The sequence below is a fragment of the Sphaeramia orbicularis genome, chromosome 21 (assembly GCF_902148855.1).
Source record: "Sphaeramia orbicularis chromosome 21, fSphaOr1.1, whole genome shotgun sequence".
NCBI classification, from domain to species: domain Eukaryota; kingdom Metazoa; phylum Chordata; class Actinopteri; order Kurtiformes; family Apogonidae; genus Sphaeramia; species Sphaeramia orbicularis.
In genome coordinates, this window is record NC_043977.1 from 29233266 (window position 1) to 29253882 (window position 20617).

Genomic DNA, 20617 nt, shown 5'->3' on the forward strand with positions numbered 1-20617 from the left:
AAATTTACCTAATGGAAAAAATGACAATTTTACCAAAACACTCGTTTTTCAATTAAAAGTTTTTGCGCTGGCAAGAGGTGGTTTTTCAGACGTAGTGCAAATGGTATATCACAAAACTGCAATGGTTGAAAGACCTTTTTCTGCAACTAGAGTAACGTAAATAAAAAAAAAAAGTGGGATGTTGACGAATGTTACAACAAGTAAAGAAGAAAAGTTTTAAAAGAAACACGGAGCAGTATGTGTGGACACACCAGGAAACAAGAAAAGCACTCGGAGAGCGCAGACCTCCACCAAGACAGATCCCCCCCTCCCCGATCACCACCAAAATTTTATCATTTCTTCCTTTTGCCAGTATCAACATTTCCTGAAAATTTCGTGAAAGTCCGTCCATAACTTTTTGAGTCATCGTGCTAACAAACAAACAAACACGCATGCACACAAACACACAAAGCAAAGTGATCACAATACCTCCTGGCGGAGGTAATCAAATAATTTTTTAATTTAGTGCAGGATAGAGGGGTAATATGTAATAATAATGAATATATCTGTAAATCAACATGATATTTATGTTTGTCACCGTGCTTGCATTTGCTGTACATATCTCTTTTATTGTGTTGCTTCTGTTTTAGGGTCTTTACTTGCATCTTGTGTCCTGCTGTTGTGCCCTTCTGCTTTGTCTGTTAGAGCACTTTGTAAACTTCGTTTTTAAAGCTGCTATATAAATAAAGCTATTATTATATTATTTTTATTATGTTTATGGAATTACTTCATGTGTCATCTCATGATAATAAATAAGCAAATCATCGCGTTTGTGATTTAATGGAAAAACTGACATTACGCACTTCTGTTTTTTCGACATTTAGTAAATATCAGTAAAGTTTTCTACAACTGTCCAATGGAAAAGTGACTAATGATTGCAAAGAAAACCTGAAGACACCTAGGCGTCTTTGAAGGGTTAATCAGAAGAATTTTTTTTTTTTTTTTATACATGCACTTGTTGTACAGGATCTAGTGCGTCATAATAGTTTTTATCAATGGTTCTGAGAATTGTAGTTTCATTCATTCATTCTTTCAGTATCTTAAGAGCAGCACATTTTGAGTGTTTGAAGGCATTCAATCTTTCAAGGACAAAAAGCATCAACTAAGTCATGGTATTATGATGCTTTATCTATAGAAACATCCTTGGGAAACAGGAATCCCCATAAAAGGTTAGCCTATTATCTTAGAAACTGACTTCTTCTTCACCTCTGCTCTAATAAAGACTACTCCTTAAAGCTATACCTACCGATGTGGCATTTCTCACAGCACTCAGTAAAAGTTTGAACATGAACAACCCGCCTCCCTCCAAAGCCCCGCCCATTTTCCCCTGCTTGAGTTCTGAGACTCTCCTCCTCTCACCTGATGCGCTTGGACGAAGCAGAAGCGTAGGCCTGGTCCGCTTCGGTGTGTCCACGGACCCCTCCCTCAGTAATCAGATACATCATCCACCTGCCGCGGGCCCGCGGCCCCTGTTCCATCAGTAGAACCTGTATTTAAGGGTCTGGTCTGTGCAGTGCTGGGTCAGTGTCTTCACTGCACCACAGAGATGAGGTGTCCAGGCAACGGGCGCGCGCACTGTGAACGCGTGGCCTCCGCGAATTTTCCGTGGGCATTTGAGGTTTCATAGTCCATACAATTATCATCCTGCATAATCCTACATGTGTGACACCATGTACATGTACCTGTATGAGTCCCACCGTCATAAAAGCTGAACTTCCTGCAGACCTGTCTGTTTAGTCCAGTACAGCTGACTTCCAGACTTTTATCTCCATCCTTCATTCATCAGACTCCTGTTTGTTCCCCTTGGTTGTTGTTTCTGTTAATAAATCCGTTTTTTCCCTTCCACATGTGCATTTCAGTTTTATCCAAACACATCCTAGACAGTAGACTGTGGTCAGTGACAAGAGGAGCAGCACCAGTGAAGTGTCAGATTCAGAGGAACCCATATCGGATGCGGGGATGGCGATAATGGATGATTGACAGGAGGCTCAGCCAGGTTCGGCCAATTATTTCATTCAGACCGAATAAAATGATTGGTCAGACTTTTATCAGAAATATATGAGAATTAAACATTTGTGAATTTCAGTGCCTGGTGGATTTCTTTTACATGTTAGTTTGACATGCGCTTATTAGGAGCATTTTAAGATGACAAAAGAAAAGTGTTAAAATGCCACATCATACGGTATAGCTTTAAAAGCTGCCCTGAAGGACTATAGCAAACCTTGTAGCCTAACAGTAACATCGACTCCAAGTGCCAGTGTGTATGTTAACATGCATACACTAATTCATCTGTGCCTGTGTGTGTGTGTGTTTGCATGGTCATTAAACTCCCTAGTCACTTCTATCCTATCGCAGTCACTCCTCTGTAGCACTCAGAAATCCATCAAGCAGCACACTCTCTCCAGACACCAGCCGGCTGTTCTCATTATTAATTTGTTTTTATTTTCCCCCTTTTTCTTCGCCTGTAGAAAACAGAATAGCTCCACTTGAGTGGGTAGCTATAACGCGGCACCATAGCAATAAAACCAGTGCACACATAACGCGGATCGGAGTGGGGGAAATGGGTCAAATGGTTCACGTCTCGGCAATCAACTGACCAGCAGGGGCCTGGCACACACAAATACACACAGACACACACAAACGCACACAGACACACATCCGCTTGTTTCTCTTTGGCCTGTCCGGAGGTCTGTCTGATGAATAGGTCAAGCCGCTGAGGGGATGAAACAGAAAAGCTAACCAGAGAATGAGCAAAATTCATCATGTGCCATCGCCTACTCGCATCCCTCCCTGATTCCCTAACTCGCTCATTTTCTTCGCTGTTTCGTCTTTACCTCTTTCGTTTTTCACGCCTGTCTACCTCAAGGCTTATAAAAGCTATAGCGCTGATTGCTTTTGTGGTTTTGTGACTCTTACTAGTAGATTGTTGTGACATCTTGTGCTGACTGTCTGCGAACCCTCTTTCAGATCTCACACATAACACAAGCACACAGTTCTCTGCGGTGTAGCTGTGGTAGCAAGACCTCCTTCCACCGCAGACTTCGACTCCCAGCAGGAGTTACAGGGATCACTGCAGAGATCACATCTGTTTTCACCCCCCACCCCCTCTGCAGCTCGCTTATCTTTCACTCCGTCTCTTCCTCTGTCTCTTGAATTCTTCCAATTTTACACACTCAATTTCTGTCTTCTTCTTTTTCCGTTTTGTGTTAACACCTTTAAAAAAAAACATCTGTAGGACTAGAAGCAGTTGTCACTCCACATTAAGACACTCACAGCTGTAGAGGACATTCCCCATAAAGCACGATGGTATAAATAAACACTTGGAAGGGGATACTTTTGGCACCGTATTCACCAATGTATCATCAACATGAATACATGCCTGGATTCTTTTGCTGTTGGTTTATCATGTGTTTACCCAGTACCAATGTAGTACATGCACAATAGCAAAATTAGTCATATGCAAAAATACTGGATTCTTTTATAAGTTAATTGGCTTGACATTTTCAAGATGTATCAAGTAAGTGCAAAGTTGGACGTGACACGACAGGAAATGCTTCTTTTTTGTCTGTTTTTAAAAGCTAAAAGAATTAATAGAAATTACAACATCTCCTGGGCTGAAGATGACCCTCCCATTTCAACAAAGATGGGTTATGTGACTTCTTGGGCTTCATAAGGATAAAAAAAAATATTAAAACTGAAAACTGTATGTCTACGTTCAGAATGAGAATGAATATTTTTCTGATTTCATCTACACACCACAGTTTCAGTAGCATCCTGTTAGGTTTTACTGTCCACAAACAGATCAAATTAAAGATTTCGCTACTGCATGTTTAGAATTTATATCTTTATATAATGATGAACAACCAGACCGCTTATTCAGTCCCCTGTTTCTGTAACAGAGATATTGTGGCAGAAAACAGTGTTGCATTACATTTGTTTCCAGTCTAGTTTCATGAGCTGTAAACTAAATGTTAGGACTGTTCTGTGATACAGTCTGGCAATACTGGTGTTAATACTTTTACTGAATTTCAGGGGTTGAAAATGGTTCAGTATACCATCTACTGTTTTAAACTAATATCAGTTACACTTCTACACTTCTACAGATCTATTATACACTACTGACACTTTCTGCACCGTCATATTTTTTCCTACATAAATCTCTTAAACCACGTCGCCTTTGCTCAAAACTATCAAACGTTCTATAATTTTCAGGATTTTAACACTTCAAATCATCCTCAACTTTGAGGAAGGGCCTAGACTTAGAGATATTTTTACATAATGAACTTTACATATGTGTATATATATATATATATATATATATATATATATATATATATAATGAATGCTGACACCCTCTTTTAAGAGGTGAGTGTCCCACCTGCCTCAGCCCAGGGGGAGTCTGTCAACAACACTGAGCCGTATATGGGAATATCAATCCAAAACCAGTTTAACTTTTGAGTACAAGCAGTGTTTTTCACTGTATGGACAGGGATCCTTCTGTATTTTAAATGTAAAGCAACATCAAGTTCAACTCTAAAACTACATGTAACAAATAAATACATAAAATCATGTGAAATTAAGTCACATGTTTTAATGATTAAGTTCTGATGTTATTGTTTTCTGTCTGCTTGCTTGATAATTCTTTAAATTGATAATATAGTATGCACATAGATTTGTGCGACATAGATCAGCCTCTGGATCCGAGCCACTGTCACTGATACTCGATCCATGAGGATTCAGCATCTGACCAATATCCGATATCAGTTCAGGATCGGTACATCCCTTCTAACCTTAGAGATCTATCTAACATCACCGCTCAGGGATTTCCCCCATCCTTACTTGCACTTGCATTGATCCTCCCTCTCACTAACATCCACTTCGGGGGATTCTAAATGAAGAAAACCTTCCACTTCAAAAGAGCCCTCTGTGGCATACGTGCCTTGTGATTCTCTCTTTTTCATGTCATGTCATGAACAACTCCAGACGCGCGCGCGCACACACACACACACACACACACACACGGTTTATCTGTATATATATATAAACCATCCACAGCCCTTGTCCTGTTTTAAACCTATCTTGAAATTATGCAGTGGATGGAGGGTTCAGAGCTGAAGTTATACTAAAAAGCACAGAAAATTCTTCCCCTCAGTGTTTTTCTGAGCTGTGCAGATTTGCTAATTTGCTTCTCATCCTTTGAAGTATCTTTCATAATCTGCAGCAGAAGTTATAGTGACTGACACGAGCTGCAAGCTCACCAGATGACATTAAATATTGCACACTGCAATGCCCTTAAGGTAGCCACTTATCCGGGCTTTAGCAGCATTAGCATCATGTTAAAGCTAGCCCACGCCTCATGCCTGTCCTCTGAGGATTAGCTTAATGTTAGCACCGAGGCTCTCAGCACCACAAGTGGCCCATGGCTTCGACTTGGAGCTTAATTAAATGTCACTGCAGACAAAGCAGAACAATACAGTAACTTATCATTATAGTTCACATGGATATGTGTGTGCGTGGCTGTGATTGCACGCTCCTCTGATATTGTTGCGGAAACATCTATTAAGTCTCGCCTTTTTTTCCCTTCAGTGTTCACGTTCATGCGTTTATCGGCTCCAGGGGAGTGCCTCTTGTCATTTATACTGCACATGTTTATTTGAGCTGTGTGGCGATTTCAGCTGGAGTTGAGGACATCTGAAGTTAATGCTCTTTAGTATTTTCTGCAGGGTTTGATGTCTTTTTATGTTGCATGGTTTAGGATGAGTCGACGTCTGTTCTTTCCTTAGTCCCCTAAGACCCTCAGCTCAAAAAAGGCAAAGGAATACAATGGATTTGCATTAAATATGAATTCATATATCACAATAAAGAGAGACTGGATGGAAGAAAGAAAAGTGTTTCTTTTTCCCTCCGTTCCTATCATCCCTATCAGCACTCCAGCACTCAAATCATTGCAAGTCACCTTTTACTTTTAATATTAAAATGGAAGATGTACTTTTCTTTTAGTGCCATTTGTTGAAGGCTTTGTACAGTTTTTTTCCTGGTTTGACATGCTGTCTGTCAGCTCTCCCCTAGTGATTTCTCTGAACACCCAGCACGCCTTGTTCTTTTCAGCTTCAGTAAACCCCTCCATTAACCCTCCTGTTCATTAGGAACCAGTTTAAGTGGTAGATGCTTATTGGCAGGCACCAGATGCAGATCGACAAGAATGGGAGGGATACAAACAAACATCACTGAAGAACAGTGAAGACTTGTTCTCAATTTGCATATGAGACACTCCTGCAGATGAGTCATCATCACGGCTTTTCTGGAGCGCGGCTCATATCCAAGACTATGCTTTTTGCTTATCAGTTTCTGCTAACAGTAAGAGCTAAGCTGTAGAAAACCCCTAAGGCAGGCAGGATCATCTGAAATGGCAAGATGTGAAGCCGCAGGGGTCAAGTACTTAGACTGGTGCAGAAAGATTCATGTAAGCGTTTCAGAGATGAGATGGCAGAGGTACTAGAGTGGATGTCTTTTAAATTAGGAAGGTGTTGCCAGATTTGTTTCATTATGTTGAACATCAGGGCAGTAAATGGACTGTCCTGTGACATGACTGTGCCAAAGCAGATCAGATTTTTATGACTCAGAACATTTGATAGCACTGTGGTTGTACCCCCAAATACACAGTAATGGTTGACTTCACTTTGGGATTAGTGGGACCAGCATAAGGCTGTTCGATATGACCAGTATGTCATATCAAAACAAGCCTTTAGACTTTAGATACTTACTTATTCACTTAGTATTATTCATCTTGTAAGATTTGTATGAATTATTTTACAGGGTGCTGAGGAATCCTTAAAGGTCTTAATTGTGATTTTCCTAAATTAAGGCCTTTATTGTCCCTAAAACTGACCATGAATCCCTAAATCTGGGACATATTGGTCTTACAAATTCCACAGACACAATAAATGACATCGCTGTATTTGCTTTGGAAATCCTTATAAAGAATTTGTCAAATTTGTGGTAAGTTTTTATCATAACAGAGGTGGAACTGAGTAGACACCAACAATCGTTAAGGTTTACAACCTTTAGCTTTAGAAACTTAAACACCACTAGCAGAAACATTAGTCACAGTTAAACGGAAATGTAACGTTAACTGGATTGAAACATGGTTAAGATGGTTCAAAGCAATAACTATAAGAACTGTTGTACTGTTATGTAAGGTCCTAAATTTGATCAAAAGGCTTCTTCAAACTTACACATACCCTGTTTTAGTATTTGTCTTGTGAATATAAATCACATTCATTCCTTTAGGGTGTGTGCTGTTGTTCTGTGTCTTTCATATTCTGTGTTTTTAAAGTGTCTTTCTTGATAACAATCATACAACAACTTCACTGTAACTTTTTTTGATTCCCACATTGTGCTTTTTAGCTCTCAAAGTCCTAATTGAAGATTAGCATGAACTTTACTGTGATCCTATGCATGTATAATGAGGATTTATGTATTTGTAGATATTTGTGTCAAGAAATTGTGAATGTTAGTGAATACATGGGTAGTGTAGTCTCTTGTAGTTCTCTCATTATACTTCCAAGCCTTGATATCTTCAATAAAAAAAATTAAAAACATGTAACAGTTTGATATAGTTTTCATGGTGGCTATTGATAAGTAAAAGTATTATGATGATATTTTTGGCCTTGTCATTCAGTTCAATGCAGATAAACATGGATTATTTTTAACTATATGTATTTTTTTTTTCTTGTTGCATATACTAACCATGACTGTTAAACTCCATCTTATAACCTCATAAGACTGTTTAACTAACTTATGTATATTTCTGTAATCATAAAATTGTTAAAATATTGTCTAGTACAGGCTTTCTCAAATGGGGGTACGTGAAAAATAAAACACAATAAATACATTTAGTAATAAAATTAACACTCCTGACCTTATTTAATTTCAATATTTTTAAAAACTCTGAGGCCCCCTTACCCCCGATGTCAGAATAGTTTGACCCAGTGTGAAGTTACACCACATTTCAATCATCATCACTTGTCAAGCGAGTGTCAGGTAAAACTATGGACTTGTGATCAAAGCAACATGGCAACAACACGCATGAAACACCAAAGGAGGCCAAGGCAGAGCCTCAAAAGTTTCACCATTATATCAAGGATGCTGAAGCTAGAGTTGGGGGTACTTAGCTCAAAAAATGTACTTAAGGGGTTACTCAATTGAAAAAAGTTTGAGAACCACTAGTCTAGTACATATTGTACAAATTAGTTTTAATTTTGTGTCTTAATACAGTGTTTTAATGTATATTTGGTATCAATATTAGTGCTGTCAAACGATTAAAATTTTTAATCAGATTAATCACAGGGTTGCTGTGGATTAATTTTAATTAATCATGATTAAATATCATTCATTTTTAATCTATATTAATGACATTTCATTTTGCATGAGCAAACAGACTCAAGAAAGAAGGGAATATATATGTTCTTAATATGTTTATTAAACACCTTCAGCAATTTTCAACAAAACAACTTGAAATGAAACAACCGTTCCATCTTGGGTTTTTTTTGTCCTCATATTTCCCATCCAGAGGACCAACGTGCTTTTTATTGTCCTCCATCTTTATGGGTTGGTTCTGCTGCCTGTCACTACTGGATCGACTGCATATTTGTGCATGTGTGACAGTAACTCTACTTGGACAAACTGCCCAAAATGCGTTGGCAGAGACGTTTAGTCATTCTGTGCTTCAGATGGGTTAATTGTATTAAAATTTTTAATCAGATTAATCATGATGATGGATTAAGCCACGTTAACACCTTCATTTTGACAGCTCTTATATATATATATATATATATATATATATATATATATATATATATATATATATATTTTTTTTTTTTTTTTTTTTTTTTTTTTTTGTATTGAGAATTTCTTACACACTACTTTTATTATGCTTGAATGGAGTGACTGTACCACCTAATAATTTCCCTGAGATTAATAAAGTTTTGTGATACTGATTCTGATACTGTGTATTTGCAGATCTGAAGCGGGAGGCCAGTATCTGTCACATGCTGAAACACCCTCACATCGTGGAGCTACTGGAGACCTACAGCTCAGATGGGATGCTCTACATGGTTTTCGAGTTGTAAGTCCAGCGTCTACCTTTGAATACACTCTAGAAAACCTCACAACAACGCAGAGTGTTAAGGGAGGAGAAAAAAAAAGGGTGTGCCAGCATGAGAGGGTGGAGGTGCATGGGAGAAAAGGTTGGAGTTGGAAGAATGTGAGTTGGTGAAGTGGGCATCGAAGTAAAGAAGGAAAAAGACAAAAAATAGGATGACAACGTTGCAGGTTGAAGCAATAGCAGGACGGAGAGAAAGCGAGCCCTGCGGCGGTTTTATATAATCAGTGCTGATATGAGAAAGCTTGTTAGCTGAGGATGGGGGTGGGTAAGAATAAAGAAAACGGGGAGTACTGTGTGCAGAGGGTGAGCACATGACTGTATATACGAAGGGAAGGAGATGAGATTAAGATTTCACACTTGCTGCTACCTCTAGCTTTTCTCAAAGCTGTGCTTTCTCTCCCAGCCTGCTCTGTATCTTCATCGTTCTCGTTCTTCTGGAACTAATTCCTTTATCATTTAATTCTGTTATCACTGAACAGGCAAGTGCATAGTTATATGGCTCGATGCAGGGGGAAAAAAAACTTTCAAGGAAATGTGAGCTCCTGGGGATTTTCATGGTTTTGGTGTTCATTTGTGCAGAAGCGTCTGTTTATAGTGTGCATGCAAACACACACTAATGCACATACAGCATCGCAGGTAGATCTGATACGGTGCTGAACAGATACCCGGGTAAATAGGTAGATAAAGTCAGACAGCGTAATGTGTCTCACAGGTCTCACCACTGGTTAATCAAGCTGGCCTAAATGTAAGGAAATGAAATAAGACCTATATAAGAGCCCTGTTTAATTGGTGCAGAGTTTTGGTGGTGATAAAGAGTAGGTTTCAGTAATTGGGGGAAGAATGGGAACAGAATCTGCTGCAGCTAAATGGCTGGGTCAGTGGGAGTGAAGAAATTCTCAGGATGTGGTTGTCAATTAATTCATTATGTATGTTCAGTATGGTTGTATAAGAAGCCAGGGTCAACAGGACTATACAATAGCAGTGTTCAGGAGCCCAATGGCCACATCTTTAAGGTCCGTCTCCAGTGGCGTTTTGATGGTAAGACTTTTCTGTGCTTTGAGACATGATGTCACCGCTGGCTCGAACCTGCCTTGTAACCAGGCTGAGAATCTGTCATTGTTAGAGCTGTGTCTTTATCATAAATTACTCCGGAGGGATTGTCTTAAAAAATGCAGAATCACTAAACATCACCGCTGCTGCAGCAACAACAACCTCCCATCCTGAAAGCTAGCTCAACCATGTGCAAATATTCACGTTTTCTGAAAAGCACACATTTGAGCTCGATTTTTACACTTCAGATTTGTTTGACACGAACTCTTACTGAGTTTATTAAAAGATTAGGTGATTTTATTCACTCTTTTATACAATCCCAGAGATTCATTCTCAAATGGGGGGAGCATAGTGTGAAATTATCTCACTGCCACTGTCTCCCGCTTTTAAATTAAATTCCAGACAAATCCAGGTTGGCTCATAGATTCTCAAAGGAGAGCTCAATTCTTTCATTGTGTATCTAGATTTATAGTGTGTTGAAAATGTGGAGGTACTTAAAGTTAGGTGTCATAAAGTCGGTAGCTCTCTCTTGTATGAACAGTATGTGGAGTCCCTAACTGAAAGTTTTTCTGTGATATGAAAATTGGGGATGTGACAAATACATGGCATGAAAACCTGAAACAATCGCCTGTGAATGTTTCATATCAGACCACTGGAGATGTAAAGTTGCAACATCTGTTCAATAAAACGTCTGAATGGATTCACACCAGCTCATCCTACAGAGGATGCTAAATTCAGCATCATCTTGAGCATTGACATGTGTATACCTTAGTGTCATAGCCTCTTAAGCCCCTGGTACTGGAGGCTGCTCTGTCTGCGTTGCCGTGGTAATGCTACATGATGCTTGTAGCAATATGCACATGCTATTATGTCCACGTAACAAGAAGAAAGTCAGCTAAAAGCTCAACAAAACCAATTCACAGACAACCTAAAAAAACACTTAAATGGGCAAATAATAGACCGGTATCCAGAATGTCCTGAATGGTTTCATAAAACAACAAACCAATGTGACGCTAAGAGCTAACAATAAGCAGATCCAACAGTACAAGTATTATTTTTCTACCACGAAAACTTACTGAATGAGCTTAAGAAGAGTAAAATTAAAGGTTGCATTAGGAAGTGATGACGGCAAAATTTTCTTACCCTTGTTGTTTTATGATCATAAATTGACTTCATATGAAGGATACTTCTGTGATTGGCTAATAGGGCTGCAACTAATGATAACTTTAATAATTGATTAACCTGTAGATTATTTTAAAAATTAATCGATTCATCGGATAAACACAGAAGACAAAATTCTCAAAGATCAGTATTTAACCCAAAGCAATATTAGCTTCAGACAAGTCACTAATTATTACATCCCTGCAGTGGTTTTGGGTATAGTTAGCCTGCAACCTAGACTTGTTATGGCTAGAGACTAGCATGCTATAGTCTTCAACCAACTCTGATTATAGGCTATCAAGCTAGCATTGTATGTATTAGTTCCTGTCAATGATAAGTAATGTTAATCTGGTGGCCTGATAAACAGAGGTGGATGAAAATGTTATAATTACGACAATAGTGTCTAACTAGCTAGTGGGCTAAGATAATCACGGCACGTAGGCTATCTTAAACTAGGTTTACATTATGTTCCTGTGGTCATTGCAGTGCGATTTGCCTGAAACGTAGAGCACTGTGGGATTTTGGCCATTTTTTTTCTCCATTCAAGTTTTGTTACGTAAACGGCACACTACATTTCAGCCAAACGGGGCTGCTGTGGCCACCGTGAACATAGTGTAAACCTAGCTTTAAAAATCTGGCCCGGTATCTGACGCCTCAGTTCAGTCATGCTGCTCTGTGTTTTCCTCTGTTATACTACACGGCGTGTGGGTATGCCTGAATACTGACGTGCTAAAGACCCAATGAATAGACTGCCGAATTCGTTGCCAACTCTTTTAAAAACCCTTCCACTGCCTTCCACATCCACATCCCATAGACGAAGGCAGTGGAATGGGATCAAATTGACCCCAAGGAATAGAATCAATGTGGATCAACTTAACTGATTCATTTTTGCAGCACTATCAGCTAATCCATTGTTTTGTGTTACACTGAAATGATTCCGACGAGAAACAAATGGTCCAGGGTTTAACAGGTTACTCTGAGTCCTCTTTGTCCAGGTAAAATGCTACACAGAGCGGCTCCCTCCTGTAAGGTAATACATTATTTACTAAATAATATATGATAGCAGAAAGCTCAATCAGCTGACCCACCATTGTTACAGTGACATGATGTTCATTTTCCATAACATCGTTGGTCAATGTCTTTTTTTTTTTCTTTAGTGGTAAAAGAGCTCAGAAAAAATGGGCATTGTTAAGGCAGAGACTTTCATACTGGAGTATTCCATTATGTGTGAAAGGACCCATAACATAAAAACACAGTATGAAAAAAAACATTAACACCAAAGGCTATCTAAAATGACTGGGTTTATGTGGTGTATTTTTTTAGACTTGTGCATTTAGAGTCAGTGTTTGTAGTGATGGTTAAATTCAGAGACATCTGTATTCTTATTCAGTATCAACAGCCTGCTTTATTTGGTAACTTGGCATTGATGTCATCTTCACTGAATAAAAGTTATTTTATTAGAATGAAAACAGTCATAATGTGAGTAGGCATCATTTAATGTGATCTGAATAAACCTTTAATGCATTTCCACGCTTGGAAATATGACTTCTGCCTGAGTAACATCAGAGAGTTTCATTAGCACTGAAAGCAACTCTAATGATCCCACGCTACTTCACAACTTTTGTCATAGTTTCAACTGCGAGTCAGTGAAATGACATACTGACATTTATCAGGAAAGAATGAACTCACTATTAAACAGCTAATGTGTAAATTTTAGGAGAATTGGAACTTGATGTGCATAATAGTTTCATTCATGTATAATCACACAAAAACAGAAATGGTTTCGTTGGCGTGGAATGAGTCACTTCTATTGACAGTGGGTTGCCTTCCACAGATTTTTTTTTTTTTTACTCCAGATTTGAATGGACTTCCTCTTCTGTTTTAAGCCTCACAGTAGGTGGTATATGGCAGTAAGGTACATTAAAGTCATCTACTATTTTAGTGTGGACTAAGGGGTAAGGCCTCAACTCCAAAATGGAGCTTATGTTGGAGCAGCGGTGGGCAACTCTGGTCCTCGAGTGCCAATGTCCTGCATGTTTTTGATATTTCCCTTTTCCATCACACCTGGAAGCCATTACATCATTATCAGGCTTCTGCGGAGGTTGATGATGAACTGATCATTTATTGAACAAGATGTGCTGGAAGTGGGAAATATCTAAAACATTCAGGATACTGGCCCTCGAGGAGTGGAGTTGCCTCCCTCTGTGTTGGAGTATACTAAAGTTGTAATACCACTTATGGCCACTAGAGTTAGCTCACATACATTTACATTGAATATCTCTCTTTAACTGTTAAGTCAATGATTTTTTTCCAAGACTTGTTATCCTTGTTCTTTTGAACCTGTAATATGTGATCTATTGGTCTGTCTTTAGATCATAGCTCCATCAGTAAGATCTCAGATAGAATAGAAGGCAATGACATCTGCCATGTCAGGCTTTGATTGACAGGTTTGTATTACAGCTTACTTAACCACTGGACTTTCAGAGTTTCGGTTTATTCAACAAAATGCATTATTTCCTGAAAGACACCTCGACTGTTGTTGTGGTTAACAATGAAGCTACCATTTTACAGAGTCCGTAAGCTAGCGTTTAGCATTAGGCAAGGCAAGGCGGGTTTATTTATATAGCACATTTCATGTACAAGACAATTCAAAGTGCGTTACATAAAATATTAAAAGCATTACAGCATGGAAGCAATAAAAAGTATAGGCATGAGAAAAAGAAACAAACAAATCAAAACAAAATTAGGTAAACAGATAAAACAGATAAGCAGATAAAACAGATAAAAACTTTAAGCTTAAAAGAATAAAACTGTATTCAAATGCAGCTGAGAACAGGTGGGTCTTTAACCTGGATTTAAATAAACTCAGTGTTTCAGCTGATCGGAGGTTTTCTGGAAGTTTGTTCCAGACATGTGGAGCATAGAAGCTGAACGCAGCTTCTCCATGTCTGGTTCTGACTCTGGGAACTGACAACAGACTGGATCCAGATGACCTGAGGGGTCTGGTGGGTTCCTACTGAGTCAGGAGGTCACTGATGTATTTTGGTCTTAGACCATTCAGAGCTTTATAGACCAGCAACAGAACTTTAAAGTCTATCCTCTGACGGACAGACAGCCAGTGGAAGGACCTCAAAGTTGGACTAATGTGGTCCGCTTTTCTGGTCTTAGTGAGGACTCTAGCAGCAGAGTTCTGAATGAGCTGCAGCTGTCTAATGGGTTTTTTAGGTAGACCTGTGAAGACACTGTTACAATAATCAAGCCGACTGAAGATGAATGCATGGACTAGTTTTTCCAGGTCCTGCTGAGACATCGGATCTTTTATCCTTGAGATGTTCTTAAGGTGATAGTAGGCTGATTTTGTGACTGCTTTGATGTGTTTTTCAAAATTTAGGTCAGAGTCCATTACTACATCCAGATTTCATTAGCTCACCTCTGACCCTTGGAGATCATATAGTTACTCCTCTTTTGTCCAAATATGGTTAATTCTGGCTCCAACAAAAAAAGCAACATATTGACAGCCAAATCACAACCTACTGGCTTCAAAACCTCAGTCCGGACGATGCAGTCTGCATTTTCACTGCTAGATGAGACTAAATATCACACATTGAACCTTTAGATTCCTATTCAGTTTCAGTACTCTGCTGTCAGCATCTTCACCAGCCGTACTGATATAGCTGTTTCCACCTCAACTCACAGAGAAAAGACATAATTACAGCCTCTTTTCTACTGGCCACCACCTTCCATTTTACCTCCTCAGCCAATCATCGAGACGACCAGCGTTGAAGTTTTAATAAGAATGACCTTTCCCTCTCACCAAGATTCCTGCCCTGACCTTTATACCACACTGATCCTCATCTCTCTCTCTTTCTCTCTCTCTTTCTTCAATCTCTGCCTCTGTCTTTATTAGTATGGATGGAGCAGACCTGTGCTTCGAGATTGTAAAGAGGGCAGATGCAGGATTTGTCTACAGCGAAGCAGTGGCCAGGTGAGCTTTTATGCACTTGATTGATTTATTTATTTATTTGAAGATGCTCAATCACGCTGTTTTTTTTTTTTTGTGTTCAATACGACTCACAGCTTCGCACTTACACAAACACCGTTCAGAGTTTTATTTATTATTTGCTGCTGTCGTATTTCAGCAACACAACAATAACTGTAATGTGTTCTTTTATAGTCACTACATGCGACAGATCCTCGAGGCACTTCGATATTGCCACGATAACAATGTCATCCACCGAGACGTCAAGGTATTTACGACTTTAAATGCATGGGATAGTACCCCCAGTGTATGTAAAATATATTCTAAACATACCCCAGTAGAAAAGCAGAGATGTAAACATTAAAAAATTAATGATAGCTGAATTGCACTTGGCTTTAAGGTCTGTCTCTGACAAGACAAACTGTCTGCTGTGAAAGTTACAGATCTGCAGCACCAGCAGTTTCTGACTTGGAGTTCAAGTTCACTTACACTCACAGCCGCACAGCAACAGATGATATTTAATGTCATTTCAAGGGAAAAAATGGTAAAGCTGCTGAAAAAAAAGAGTCACCAGAGCCACATTCAGGCAGCCGTCCTAATGAATGTATGGGTTTTTATTATTAATAGTTTGTGTTCACTGAAAGCACACTGTGACAGGATAATGAGTGGCTTTCTATTGGTGCTCTGTAGGTGTTGGTTTGTTACCTCATGCGTGACAGTGTTCAAGTAAAACCTTGAAAACGCAAAGAAAAATCACAGATGTAGCTCTCACTGCCTGTTCTGGTGCACAGTCTAAAAAACAGCTGTGTTTGTGTTGGCCTCTATGTTACAACCAATTCACTGAGGTCATTTGCATCTAAAAATGTTCTACCGCTGAGTTACTTCATAAAAGCTGATTTCTAGAGTTGCAACGAATCAGGTGTTTTGTCTTTGTCATTGACTTTTAACCCATAAAGACCCAGTAGTTTTATTTTTGTGGCGGCTCCCAAATGAGTTTTTCTTAAGCAATTTATCACCATTTATTCTAATTTTATGCTCAGTATTTTGCATTCTTTAGTGAAAATCAGGTATTTTCTTATATTTAATTTACTGATCATGTAGACGTTCATAAAAGCTCATACTAAAGTTGAGGGTTAATGTGTCAGAATCAGAAAAAACTAAAGAAAAAGTGACTTTTTCAGTAAAATATATCAATAACTGAACAGAAAAACAAGCATCTCCATCCACTGTCATTGATCCAACTCCATGGGTTTTACTGGTGAATCAATGTTGTAGAAGAAGACTGTGTTTCCACAGTAACTACGGAGCCTCTGAACGTCCAAATGGGTCATATCTGATGACAATGAAAAGATGACAAACTGTATTTTACATCAATTATTTACATGGATTGATGGGATTAGTGGATCAACAGGTATTAAACTTTTTATATCAGTAATTGATTTTGGTCACCAGTGGATGTTTGGGTCTTTATGGGTTAAACATTAACATTTTGCAGTTTCTCAAAAGATGCCCCAGGTTAACAAACTTTCTTTTTCCAACAAATCTCAGTATAAGGGCTCCATTTTTTTTTATTTTTTTATTTTTTTTTTTTTTACAAATTACTAACAGCTAAAAATAGGATGAACTATGCTATTGCTATATGAATACTATATCAGTAGCAGATTTGTGATCACTTGTGGCTCAGTCTGACCAAAACCACAGGGATGTGTTATATTCATTTGACAAGTCACCTCCACTAATTAGATTCTATGTGCAGTGTTATTCACTTTCAGTGACGAATGTGTGTATGTATGTTAATTATTAATCTCTTAGGTGTTTGTATGCTCTTGTCATTTCCTTGTTTACTTAGTATTTGGAGTGTATAATGTAGTTTTTATGGCTCATTATCACAATGTTAAGGCTTTTGTAGAGCCCTTACAGGACAGTTGCAGCATTGTTGTAGCTCAGTGGTTCCCTTTTTTCAGCTCAACATTCATAAAATCAACTTTTTGTCTCTTCACGACCCAAATTTACAAAATGCATCATGAATTTCCCTAATATTAACACTTCTACTGACTTGTTTCTAACATTTTTATGTCATTACCTCTGTTACGCCAATTCCATCTTGTTAAAGTATGTTTTTTTTTTTTTTTATCTTGTTGCATCTATTGTAGGTCGATGCGTCTTTTACGTCATTTTTGTTTCATACCACTGTCTCCATTCACATACATGAACTTTTCTGCAGAGCATTCTTGTACTATTTCAAATAAGAAATTGAATTCACATGTAATATAATTGTTCTATATTTTACTGTTGTTGTCCTGTAAATACAGCACAACAACACATTTTGTATCCTGAGTTCTAAATTTGGGAAAATCACCTGTATGCAATTGGGATTCTATAAACTAAACTAAACTATTGTTCCTAATTTCATTGAACACACAATTACAATGAAGGGTGTTCTGTTCTAAACTAAATTTTATGCAGCTGAGCCAGTGCAAACTGACGTATATCCAAAACTGAAAACTGTTAAAACAATCAGTACATCTCTGACCATTTCCATATTTGATATTTTGATTTATTTATTTTTTTTATATCAGTTTTTTTTGTTAATTGTTATGTGATTCATTCATACATTGTCATTCATTTTGCATATTTTACACAGTGCTTCTGTCTGCTTCATTATCCCTGAATCCAAAATATCACACAAGACCTTTAAATGGCAGCCTTTTGTGATTACCACGTGTAATTGCAGGGGTTGACATTGGAATTGTGCAAAAATTGTCACAAAAAAACAGTTTGTCATCTTTCAGCTTGACTCTGTCATTACTCTGTCCTGTGTAGGATCCACACATTTCACACACTCACTCACTGCTTTCAGTACCTCACCTTCAGGCTGTAGATATTTGGTTACATGCTTCCCTATGTGTGAAATATGCTTACATGTTAATCTTTATTCTGTATTTTTTTTATTATTATTAGTTATACCAACACTTCCTGTAATAAGCAGAGCCAGTCAGGTTTTATAGGAGGAAAGCATTTTATGCAAACTAAGGCTTTGCATTCAAAGTGGATTCTCTTGTCTGCTCTATCGCACTCTGCACATTCACAAACAAGCATTGCAAAACACAATTCCCTCTGCAGCCTCCCCAGTTGTGAGTTTAATGGTTTTTATGTGATATTCACCGAGCTCAATTGCAGCACTTCTTTTTATATGTGTTTTACTGCCTTTTCCGAGTTGCTCATAATGCATATTTTATTGCCACAGTCAGTTCTGTTCTCAGTTTAAGGATTACAATCTGTCTCCCCAGTATTGTGCTTACGTATTAGTCACAGTAGCCTATACGTTCATATCTGTCCGTCTTAACTCTGCCGCTTGGCTGTGCTGAATCCCCGCTGAATAACAGTCTCATTGTTTACATGTGAGTGATAGCTAGCCTGTCGGATCAGAGGAGCATACGATTATATAGCTACTGTTTACAGATACGTTATGTGTATGTGTGTTTTCACTGACTCTTCTCCTTATGAGAGTGAGGTCTCTATTTATTCCCGATCTTATTTCCCCAGGAAATATCTACAGCAGTAAATAACATTTTCTCCCTTTTTAGTAAAAACAGTAATCATGATGTGGCAGCCAGTTTTCCCTTGTCTGGTTATGCTATAGTATGCTGAAAACTGGACGTTGTCTTCCAGATCTGCTCATTTTAATTCCTTAAATGGCTAAAGGTTTCATTAGCGTGTGTATAAATATATGTATATGCGTCCCTGTTCTCGTCAGCCGTACCAGTGTGTGTAGCTTGTCTCACTGAATGTTAAATTACCTCAGTTTTATCTCTGCATAATAGTGTTAATGTGGGGGCAGCTAAAGCCAAAGGCTTACCCACATTGAAAAGATATGGTTTCTTCAACTTCCTCATAGTTCATATCAGCATTTCAGCACAAATACACAGCCCTATCTCTCACTTTTCAGTACATTTACTGGAACTAAGAATATATTTAGAACCATTGCTTCATTGTTTTAGTGCAGGGTTGTCTGACCAACTGGTTTTCGTTTAAAGTAAAAAGAAATGAATCAATGAACTGATTATCCAGTCAACATTAAAATAATCAACAGGCACTTTGACCACTAATGTACTGTTTAAGTAACATTTGAACAAAATACCTTTTTGTCTTGGTCTGTTAGTCTGATAAGTAATTGTAGACACTGTTATGGAGCTTAGAAAAAGATATTCTGTTATTCACTAAGTACAATACTCAGATTACTAATAAGACTATGTCATATATGACTGACGTCACAAAAAAAAAAATAAATAAAAATAAAAAAAAATATATATATACACACACATGCATGAAGAATAGAGTTTTTTCATGGCAGGAGGAAAACAGTTAACAGTTGAAACACACAAAACCGAGGTCCAGAGTCTGAAACGGTTAAATGGTAGTAACTTTTAATACTTATATCAAATACACTTGTGTTTTCTTCCACAACAAGTCAAAATGTGTTTTGTGTAAAAGGTCAATAGACCATAAATCAGTGGAAATGAAACGTGTCTGTCTGGTGTGTGAGCCACAAACGCAGCTGTGACATTGGTCCGGGTTTGTGTTCACTTCCATTATCACCTTTTAGCGGTGACTCTGTGAGCTCCTGTCTCTGGCTTATCTGATGTACCCTTTACTGAGACGCACACAAAACACAACATATACGGCAAACGCATGCAGCACATCAGTGACAAAGCTGTCCTTGTTGAATATGGATTAGACTGAGAGTGTACCACATCTTTCCATGCATGAAAGTCACTGAATTCATTTCAAATTCCGATGTACATAAATCACCATGATGTCTCAGTATTTATCTTCCTCCCCACTTCAACAAAGACCTCCAGCTGTGACAGAAGCACCGATTTGTTTGTGTTTGTGTGTCTGTTTCTGTGCATCTGTGTGTGGCCTTTTGCCCTCCCGTTGCCACAGACGGTGTGAATGCAGATGCACCACAAAGTGATAAAATTGGTTTGCCCATCTCTGTTTTGAATATGCAAGACTGAGAGCTGAAAGCCAGTGCAAAGTCTTTCCTGAAAATACTTGTGCATCCGATGTTTGTGCTATAGCTTTCTGCTCTGAAGTTGAGGTGATGCTGATTTTTTTGATCTGCAAGGCAAGGATCCTGACGTGTTGAGAATCTTGAGGAATTCATAAACATGGTAAAAAACGTTTCATGTAAACATGACACAGAGCACACCTATAGC

General features: G+C 38.3%; 1 protein-coding gene across 17 annotated transcripts in view; it reads left to right on the forward strand.

The window, feature by feature from the left end:
- caska (calcium/calmodulin-dependent serine protein kinase a) overlaps positions 1-20617 on the forward strand; it is a 198879-nt gene that overhangs the window by 73753 nt on the left and 104509 nt on the right. For all 17 annotated transcript variants that reach the window (XM_030125752.1, XM_030125754.1, XM_030125745.1 and 14 more), the window contains exons 3-5: positions 9061-9166; positions 15324-15401; positions 15591-15663. In XM_030125752.1, the coding sequence (XP_029981612.1) occupies positions 9061-9166; positions 15324-15401; positions 15591-15663 (257 nt within the window). The remainder of the gene's footprint in view (positions 1-9060; positions 9167-15323; positions 15402-15590; positions 15664-20617) is intronic.